The sequence below is a fragment of the Oncorhynchus masou genome, chromosome 1, assembly GCF_036934945.1.
Source record: "Oncorhynchus masou masou isolate Uvic2021 chromosome 1, UVic_Omas_1.1, whole genome shotgun sequence".
Taxonomy (NCBI): Eukaryota; Metazoa; Chordata; class Actinopteri; order Salmoniformes; family Salmonidae; genus Oncorhynchus; species Oncorhynchus masou.
Window position 1 is genome coordinate 7,722,194 of NC_088212.1, and position 10,592 is coordinate 7,732,785.

A 10,592-nucleotide genomic window follows, 5' to 3' on the forward strand; every position below is an offset into this window, starting at 1 on the left:
AGGATACAATCACAAAATACCACAATGAAAGACTTAAAGAGATCAGCAACAGCTATTATAACATTCAACGGCCCTCAAACAATTTATCTTCAATTGCAAAAAGGTGTTTTGTGATTTAAATGAGTGCCATTTTTTTAATATATGGTCCTTTTAACTATATAACGCTGGGTCTCGCCATTCGTGCTCTTCTATTTCAACGCGCTCATTAATACCATTCAGAGGCTAAATCTTACATAAACCATAACGTCTAAGTGCGTGCGAAATAAAACACCAATTACCTACATTTTATTTTTATTTAACCTTTAATTACCCAAATAAAAATGAACGATGTTTCTCTAGTTTATAGTCTACTAAAAGGTAGGACTAAACACGATATAGATTAGAAGGAAACTAGGGAGGACAAAACATATAGGAGAAAGAGCACATGCCAATACAATACCAGAAACCTTAATTTAATACATACTTATGGCCAAAGTGGCAATTTGAAATCCTCTCGTTCGGGTTCCGGAGGGGCGGGACCGGTGGAGGTGTTGTTATTTCCAACGTCCAACGGGCCTTTGAGTTTGAATCCCTTGCTAGTCCCAAAATACCAAAGTGGACATTTTGAGAACCAAAACTGTGTCTTCACTCCAGTCTGACACACACCATCAACACACACAAGCTGACGTGTTTACATCTCAGATCTTTAAAACTCGCAAACAAATGCAGCAATATCCAGAGCAGGGATTTGTTTTGGGTATACTGGGGAACGGTGAGTCCAGTGTTTCGAGTTATTTGAGACGTTACAATAGCAGGTATCTTTATGTGGGCCTATAAGAAACATCATGAAAATGTTGCTGTACTGTTAAGTTGAGTTCTCTTTCAAATGTTTTCTGGGAAAGCATTGAAAGAATATACAAAGTGACTAGGCCTCTCCTGTATAGACAGCTCTCTCGCTTCCATCACAATCAAGCTCCTACATTTTATTAAACAACTGTTCTCAGGCACACTTGGGATGTTTAAACCCGTGTATTTAATTTACATTTACATTTAAGTCATTTAGCAGACGCTCTTATCCAGAACGACTTACAAATTGGTGAATTCACCTTCTGACATCCAGTGGAACAGCCACTTTACAATAGTATTTCACAACTGTATTTAATGCTGTTGGAGTGCCTGTCCACTCTGATGTATAGTCCACGTGTTAGAACGTTGACTCGTACGAAACTCTGTTAACTCCGATTCAGGGCGCCAGGGGAATTCCGATTTATCAAATCGGATCTCAAGTTATGGCCACCAGTGCGTTGACACATAATGCATGCATGGATGTACATCCATTTGTCAATCACACCCCTAATCCCTATCTACACACACACACACACACACACACACACACACACACACACACACACACACACACACACACACACACACACACACACACACACACACTTCAAACTCCCCCAGCCGAGTGCATACCCCTCCCCTCCACACCATCCCTATTTCGCGACAAGCTCCCGCCATTTCCGCTCCACCACCTGGATGCTACTCACAGAGCGAGACAGAGAAAGAGAGAGGGGCCCCAAATGTCATGAATGGTACCTGGCCGAGGGAGGGACAATTCTTTGAGGCAGATAGAAGGAACGTCAAAAATCAAGTTAAATTGCCGTTAGCTTTTGACTAGGCGCAAATGCCCCGTATGTATCCAATTGTATTCCCAAAAGCGCGCATCCGTTTCAGCGTAGTAATTTCTGCGAAGCACGGCGCGTTGTCGCCTGGCATTGTCTTCCAAATAGAAAATGCTATTTCGTCCATGGCCAGCCTCACGGCCTCCTAGCTCCAGACTCCATCTTTGACTAGTTGACATTCAGCTCTTGCTGAAGCAAATTCCTTATTTGCATGCCTATTTCCGATTGGTCCGTTTCTGCGCTAGTCTTTGCCGCGTGACGCGCCATTGGAGGAATTTTGAGGTATTTAACTATCTTATAACCTTCAGGATTGGTCACATACCAAGAAACGTCACTGTATAGTTTTATTCTAACAATGAAAACAAGTTCTGCCTGCCATTCACACATTTACATCATTACCTGCCTCGGAAGTGAGAGATTCTCATAATTCCTTTATGCCATGTTTATATAAAAGAATACATGGGCAGCTTATGCTGAAAGTGTGCCACTTGCACTTGTGTGAAACGCATTTATATACACTTTATTATCAGAAGAATATGTTAGGGGTTTAGCACTTGAAGTACTTCTGTCATGAACTTGTGTTGAGTTAGTTTCGACTGCCTATTTGTGTTGAGTTAGTCTCTTCCCTGGTGAGAGGTAGCCTCGTGGTTAGAGTGTTGGGCCAATAACCAAAAGGTTGCAGGATCAAATCCCTGAGCTGAAAAGGTAAAAGTCTGTTGTTCTGACCCTGAATGAGGCAGTTAACCTACTGTTCCAAGCAGATTTGGTAAAATAAGAATTTGTTCTTAAAACTCACTTGCAAAGTTAAAATAAAAAAAATAGGCACCACAATACAGTTTCTTTACAGAAAAGTTACATTATGCAAAAGCCTCCCATAGTTTTCGTGTAACTACGCAAATAGCCTATTGATGTCCACACGTAATACAGTTCCTCGGTGTACACATCACTGACAAACTGAAATGGACCACCCACACAGACAACGTGGTGAAGAAGGCACAACAGAGCCTCTTCAACCTCAGGAGGCTAAAGAAATTTGGCTTGTCACCTAAAACCGTCACAAATTTTTACAGATGCACAATTGAAAGCATCCTGTCGGGCTGTATCACCGCCTGGTATGGCAACTGCACCACCCGCAACCGCATGGCTCTCCAGAGGGTGGTGAGGTCTGCTCAACGCATCAGCGGGGAAAAACAACTTCTTTGCGTGCTTTGAGGACAATACACTGCCACCAACTTAGCCCGGAGAGAATGTGTTAACCCTCACAAGGCTAGCCGCACCCTCAGAGCATGCGCAGACCAGCAGGCTGGTGTGTTTACGGACATTTTCAATCAATCTCTATCCCAGCCTGCTGTCCCCACATGCTTCAAGATGGCCACCATTGTTCCTGTTCCCAAGAAAGCTAAGGTAACTGAACTAAAGACCATCGCCCCATAGCATTAACTTCTGTCATCATGAAGTGCTTTGAGAGACTAGTCAAGGATCATATCACCTCGGCCCTACCTGACACCCTAGACCCACTTCAATTTGCTTACCGCCCCAATAGGTCCACAGACAATGCAATCGCCATCACACAGCACACTGCCCTATCCCATCTGGACAAGAGGAATACCTATGTGAGAATGCTGTTCATTGACTACAGCTCGGCATTTAACGCCATAGTACCCTCCAAACTTATCATTAAGCTTGAGACCCTGGGTCTCGACACCGCCCTGTGCAACTGGGTACTGGACTTACTGACGGGCCGCCCCCAGGTGGTGAGGGTAGGTAACAACATCTCCTCCCCGCTGATCCTCAACACTGGGGCCCCACAAGGTTGCGTTCTTAGCCCTCTCCTGTATTTCCTGTTCACCCACGACTGCATGGCCACGCACGCTTCCAACTCAATCATCAAGTACGCAGACAACACTACAGTGGTAGGCTTGATTACCAACAACGATGAGACGGCCTACAGGAAGGAGGTGAGGGCCCTCAGAGTGTGGTGTCAGGAAAATAACATCACACTCAATGTCAGCAAAACAAAGGAGATGATCATGGACTTCAGGAAACAGTAAAGGGAGGAGCCCCCTATTCACATCGACAGGACAGCAGTGGAGAAGGTGAAAAGTTTTAAGTTCCTCGGTGTACATATCACCAACAAACTGAAATGGTCCACACACACACAGACAGTGTGGAAAAGATGGAGCAACAGCGCCTCTTCAACCTCAAGAGGCTTAAAAAATGTGTCTTGTTCCTGAAAACCCGCACTAACTTTTACAGGTGCACAATTGAGAACATCCTGTCGGGCTGTATCACCGCCTGGCATGGCAACTGCAATGCCCACAACCGTAAGGCTCTCCAGAGGGTAGTGAGGTCTGCACAACGCATCCCCGATGTTACAGGAAGCCCATAAAGATCATCAAGGACAACAACCACCCGAGCCACAAACCTGTTCACCCCGCTATCATCCAGAAGGCGAGGTCAGTACAGGTGCATGAAAGCTGGGACCGAGAGACTGAAAAACAGTTTATATCTCAAGGCCATCAGACTGTTAAACAGCCATCACTAGCACAGTAGAGGCTGCTGCCTACAGACATAGATTAGGAATCACTGGCCACTTTAAGGAATGGAACACTAGTCACTTTAATAATGTTTACAAATCTGGCATTACTCATCTCATATGTATATACTGTATTCTATACTATTCTACGGTATCTGAGTCATAATGTTTACATATCTTACATTACTCATCTCATGTGTATATACTGTATTCTATACTATTCTACGGTATCTCATTCACTTAATAATGCTTACATATCTTGCATTACTCATCTCATATGTATATACTGTATTCTATACTATTCTACTGTATCTTAGTCTATGCATTATTCATCTCATATGTATATACTGTGTTCTATACTACTCTACTCTATCTTAGACTATGTATTACTCATCTCATATGTATATCTTGTATTCTATACTGTTCTACTGTATCTTAGTCTATGTATTACTCATCTCATATGTATATACTGTATTCTATACTATTCTACTGTATCTTAGTCTATGCATTACTCATCTCATATGTATATACTGTATTCTATACTATTCTACTGTATCTTAGTCTATGTATTACTCATCTCATATGTATATACTGTATTCTATACTGTTCTACTGTATCTTAGTCTATGCATTACTCATCTCATATGTATATACTGTATTCTATACTATTCTACTGTATCTTAGTCTATGCATTACTCATCTCATATGTATATACTGTATTCTATACTACTCTACTGTATCTTAGTCTATGCATTACTCATCTCATATGTATATACTGTATTCTATACTGTTCTACTGTATCTTAGTCTATGTATTACTCATCTCATATGTATATACTGTATTCTATACTATTCTACTGTATCTTAGTCTATGCATTACTCATCTCATATGTATATACTGTATTCTATACTATTCTACTGTATCTTAGTCTATGCATTACTCATCTCATATGTATATACTGTATTCTATACTGTTCTACTGTATCTTAGTCTATGTATTACTCATCTCATATGTATATACTGTATTCTATACTTTTCTACTGTATCTCAGTCCGTTCCGCTCTGACATCGCTCATCCATATGTATATTGTCTTAATTCATTCCTACTTAGATGTGTGTGTATTGGGTTTATGTTGTGTAATTTGTTATATATTACTTGTTAGATATTACTGCACCGTCGGGAGCTAGAAACACAAGCATTTCGCTACACACACAATAACGCCTGCTAATCAAGTGTATGTGACCAATACAATTTGATTTGATTTAGAGAATTCTCACAACACACTTTATAATTTAGTAATTACTGCCCTTACTGCCAAAATGCATAATTATATGCATTACTTAACTAAATATAAATACTGTAATATTTCTGATAAAAATAATATACCCCATTTAATTATTATGACTTTTAAACAACAACCCTGTTCATTTTTTTATATATTTTTTTTATGTAGCTTGAAACTAATAAGCTGTCTGTGTTTACTAGTGTTTAGTGTGGGAGCCGAGGGCGGACGGAGGGCTGGCTGGGCAGGTTGGGCCCTGGGGGGGAGAGGCTCGGAGGGGGAGAGGCTCAGAGGTGGAGAGGCTCGGAGGGGGAGAGGCTCGGAGGGGGAGAGGCTCAGAGGGGGAGAGGCTCAGAGGGGAGAGGCTCGGAGGGGGAGAGGCTCGGAGGGGGAGAGGCTCGGAGAGGGGGAGAGGCTCAGAGGTGGAGAGGCTCGGAGGGGAGAGGCTCAAAGGTGGAGAGGCTCGGAGGGGGGAGGCTCAGAGGGGGAGAGGCTCGGAGGGGGAGAGGCTCAGAGGGGGAGAGGCTCGGAGGGGGAGAGGCTCGGAGGGGGAGAGGCTCGGAGGGGGAGAGGCTCGGAGGGGGAGAGGCTCGGAGGGGGAGAGGCTCGGAGGTGGAGAGGCTCGGAGGGGGAGAGGCTCGGAGGTGGAGAGGCTCGGAGGGGAGAGGCTCGGAGGTGGAGAGGCTCGGAGGGGAGAGGCTCGGAGGGGGAGAGGCTCGGAGGGGGAGAGGCTCGGAGGGGGAGAGGCTCAGAGGGGGAGAGGCTCGGAGGGGGAGAGGCTCGGAGGGGGAGAGGCTCGGAGGGGGAGAGGCTCGGAGGGGGAGAGGCTCGGAGGGGGAGAGGCTCGGAGGGGGAGAGGCTCGGAGGGAAGGCAGACTGTTCTACCGTTCACTGGAGCCTCTTTACTCCACGCTTGGAGGAGGGCAGCGGTCTGTGAAATCCGACATTCCTGACCAATGGAGCTGAAATAATGGCATTGTCCAGCGGGAAAATAACCCGCCTTTTGCTACCATGCAGCCCCCCCCCTCTCCCCTTCTGTAGGGACCTGATTGTGCAGCTAATCGGCCGAGAGCGTTTGATGTCAGCCACGGAGTGAATTCCAAATGTGACAAGAGAGGGAGAGCAGCTAGAGAGGGAGAGGAGCAGGAGAGGGAGAGGAGCAGGAGAGGGAGAGGAGCAGGAGAGAGAGGGGAGCAGGAGAGAGAGGGAGAGCAGCGAGAGAGGGAGAGGAGCGGGAGAGGGAGAGCAGCAAGAGAGGGAGAGCAGCGAGAGAGGGAGAGGAGCGGGAGAGGAGCGAGAGAGGGAGAGGAGCAGGATAGGTGCGAGAGAGGGAGAGGTGCAGGAGAAGGAGAAGAGCGAGAGAGGGAGAGGAGAGGGAGAGGAGCAGGAGAGGGAGAGGAGCAGGAGAGGGAGTGCAGCGAGAGAGGGAGAGGAGCAGGAGAGGGAGAGGAGCGAGAGAGGAGCAGGAGAGGGAGAGGAGCGGCAGAGGAGCGAGAGGGAGAGGAGCAGCAGAGGAGAGAGAGAGGGAGAGGAGTGAGAGAGGGAGAGGAGCAGGAGAGGGAGAGGAGCAGCAGAGGAGCGAGAGAGGGGACACATGCACACCTCCCCTCTCTCTCTCTCTCTCCCTCTGTCTCTCTCTATTTAAATTTAAGGGTCTTTATTGGCATGGTAAACATGTTTACATTGCCAAAGCAAGTGAAATAGATTTCAAATGTCATAATATGTCTATATACAGTGTTGTAAGGATGTGCAAATAATTAAAGTACAACAGGGAAAATAAATCAACATAAATATAGGTTGTATTTAGAATGGTGTTTGTTCTTCAATAGTTACCCTTTTCTTGTGGCAACAGGTCACAAATATTGCTGCTGTGATGGCACACTGTAGTATTTCACCCAATATATATGGGAGTTTATAAAAATTTGATTTGTTTTCGAAATCTTTGTAGGTCTGTGTGTTTCTAATATGGTCATACATTTGGCAGGAGTTTAGAAAGTTCTCTCTCTCTCAATTTCTATTCAAGGGGCTTTATTGGCATGGGAAACATGTTTACATTGCCAAAGCAAGTGAAATGGATAAACAAAAGTGAAATAAACAATTAAAAGGGAACAGTAAATATTACACTGAAAATTTAAAAGTTCTCTCTCTCTCTTGCTCTCTCAATCTGAATTGTATTATTACTCTGGTCGGTAATTTTCATCTGAACATTCAGAGGCATATAAAGCACTCTTTCTCTCCATTTTCCTCTATCCTCTCTTCTCGGCGCACAGACTGCAGATGAAACCCGTTTGCTATGATGTGTTCGATAAACTATGTAAGGAATGTGTGTGCGCGTCTGAGTGTGTGGCTATAAGTGTAGAGTGGGGTGGGGTGTGTGTGTGTGGGGGGGGGGGGGCTAAACTAATACATCCTGCTCCGAGGTATGTGCAGCAGCGTGAGCCCGCCGGAGGAAGTTCGTAGAACATGCCCATATTTAGTTATGACGGTTCCCGGTTTCCTCTGTCTAAGCTAATTCACTTTGACATGCCACATATCGTCACCATTTTGCCAACTGACATTTCAACTCGACCAAACATTTAATTATATGTGTTCTCTTTTCACAGGATCCAACAAGAGTGTTTTAAAAATTACAATTATTTTAAATGCAGCTTACGTTCGAAGGCATGCGCAACTACTATTTAACTCGTAACAAGGATATAGGCTACAGAACTACAAAACGTGTCTGTTTGTCAGTGCTGCTTGCCTTGAACGAGTTCCTATTCACTGTGAGTTATTGTGCAATTTTGCAGTAGGCATCACATGCTACACTATATGGCATGGATGGACACATGTTGCAAATCAGCTCATACACTGTAGAACCTTTCCCAGTACATTTACAACATTATAATGGCAGCAGAGTTGCCAGCTAAATACTGTAATTTTGCTTTACATTAGGGATGCTGTAAAATGTTTTACAATAAGAAAAACAGTGATGTATTAAACAATACAGTATTATACAATACAGCATTATACTGTACATTAGCCTACTGTAATCATTAGAGCAACACAGCTGTATTATATAATTACAGTAATTTGCTGGAAATTCTGCTGCCAGTATAAAGCTGTAAATGTACAGTACAGCATGTTACCAAAAATCGTTTTACATTACTAATAGTCTTACTGTAATATTTGTACATAATTGTAATGAATAAATGAATGGATTAATTAATTAACTCAGTTCATTGAGGGAAGGCGGGGTTTGTATTTTACTGTAATTGCATGTGATTGGTGCAAGCAGGTTGACTGACAGGTCAATTGTTTTCATATTACGGGGCATGTCAAATATATGTGAATATCACGCTGCACTTCTCGAGGCCTTTGTGCAACTTGAAATTGAAAAACAGACCAAAGGACAATGCAGACTTTGAACTGAAATTATTTTTTTGAAAGATAAAATGACTTTTTTTTGTCAATCATTAACTTTTTCCCGTCACTTTAAAAAACAAAAAGCAAAGAAAAAAGGGGAAAGTATGTCAGTTAAAAATGTTTGTTTTTGAAATTGTAATAATTAAATAAAAACTCTTAGTATCAAGGGGCCAATCAGACAATATGGCGCTGCTACTATATGTATTAATATATATGCATTTATTCAGACTATATTGCTTTGTCTTGCTTCCTTCTATTGTTAATCTTATACTTTATGCCATTTGTCACAATCAATTAAACAGTTTACTGCAAGTCATATTGTTACGGTGTACAGGCCTACAGTTGCAAAAGTGCTGGGAAGGGGAGGAGTGAAATGGGTGAGAATGACGGGGTCTGACGGGGGGCGGGACATTTGCCCTGACTTGACCTAATGAATGGGAAAATGTACATTGATTGACACTTTCCGTTGGGTTGTTCTACCCTCCCATCAGTAAAAGTAACGTCGAGTTAAAAAAAAAATAATATCGAACGGATTCATATAGCTTTCCTTATTTTGATGGAAAATATAAATATATTAGTTTCTATAATAGTTTCTAATAAAATGCATTTAGAATCCATGTTTAATCAAATGTGTCCGTTTGTTTCCTGTCTGATACATTCCTCACAATGTACAATCGGCTAATAGAGAATTTCCAAGCGACAAGCAAGTAGGAATACTTATTGTAAATTACTAAATTATAATAGTTCATAAAGCCGCTGTTTTATTTTGTGTCGCTTATAGTCTTATAATTTGTAAACTATTTGTAAACTATTTAGGAATATAATATTACAATTTGTAAATTGATTGTGAAGGCCATAGACTTGGTATAATTGCAACAACAACAACAACAAAAAATCATAATTTTCCAATCAACAAAATTGTAAATAATTGTCTAGCAGAATCTAGCTGACAATGTACAAATCTGTCATTCTGCCCCTGAACAGGCAGTTAACCCACTGTTCCTAGGCCGTCATTGTAAAATAAGAATTTGTTCTTAACTGACTTGCCTAGTTAAATAAAGGCTTAAAAAATTACTAACGGCAGTAAAGACGACAAAGTACAACGTATAGGGGCCATATGATCAACTGAATTTGTAACGTTTTGTTATTCTGTAACGCTTGCATTGTCTACAGAGAAGGATACGCAACAGACGTTGATTCAACGCCACCCCGACAGACTTTCTCTGGCCCTCATGGCATCGTCCACATTGGCCCTTAAACCGACGGGGGTCTGTATTCTGTATGCTATAGCTATCAACAGAACGGCCCTGCATGGTAGGCGTACGCGAGGAAAGTGTTTCAAACATCCAGCACAATTCTCGCCCACATCGGACACACAGCCACACAGCTTCTCCGTTTGGCTTCAGAGACAGTGCAGTGTGTCTCACATGGAACCTATGCAATGTATAGGCCTATAGGTCAACACTCAACTGTTTGTAAGTTAAAACCCCCTAACCGAGAGTACTCGAGGTCCAGGGTTAGGCAGACATGTAGCATCACTTTCCTGAAGACATTGCTCTCGTTACACTCAAATGTAGTGTAGTCCTGTTCCTATAGTAGTTCCCTAAAAGCTTTAATGCATTTTTTTTTTTTTTGGGGGGGGGGAAAAAAAAAAACTCAACAATGTTGATAACAAGGCGCCAGCCGACGTGTCACATTGTTCC

At 42.9% G+C, this 10,592-nt stretch overlaps 1 protein-coding gene across 1 annotated transcript; it reads left to right on the forward strand.

The window, feature by feature from the left end:
* Nucleotides 1-3,843: 3,843 nt before the first annotated feature.
* Nucleotides 3,844-6,421, forward strand: LOC135506138 (octapeptide-repeat protein T2-like). The gene is made up of 2 exons (XM_064925641.1): nt 3,844-3,970; nt 5,688-6,421. The coding sequence occupies exons 1-2, from the start codon at nt 3,844-3,846 to the stop codon at nt 6,419-6,421; spliced, it is 861 nt and encodes a 286-aa protein (XP_064781713.1).
* Nucleotides 6,422-10,592: the final 4,171 nt, after the last annotated feature.

Bases quoted from the DNA above. Each gene is read 5' to 3' on its own strand.
- LOC135506138 (XM_064925641.1), top strand. From the start codon at position 3,844: ATGGAGCAACAGCGCCTCTTCAACCTCAAGAGGCTTAAAAAATGTGTC. The intron at 3,971-5,687 runs GCAACTGCAATG...TGTGTTTACTAG, and splicing joins CTGTATCACCGCCTGGCATG to TGTTTAGTGTGGGAGCCGAG.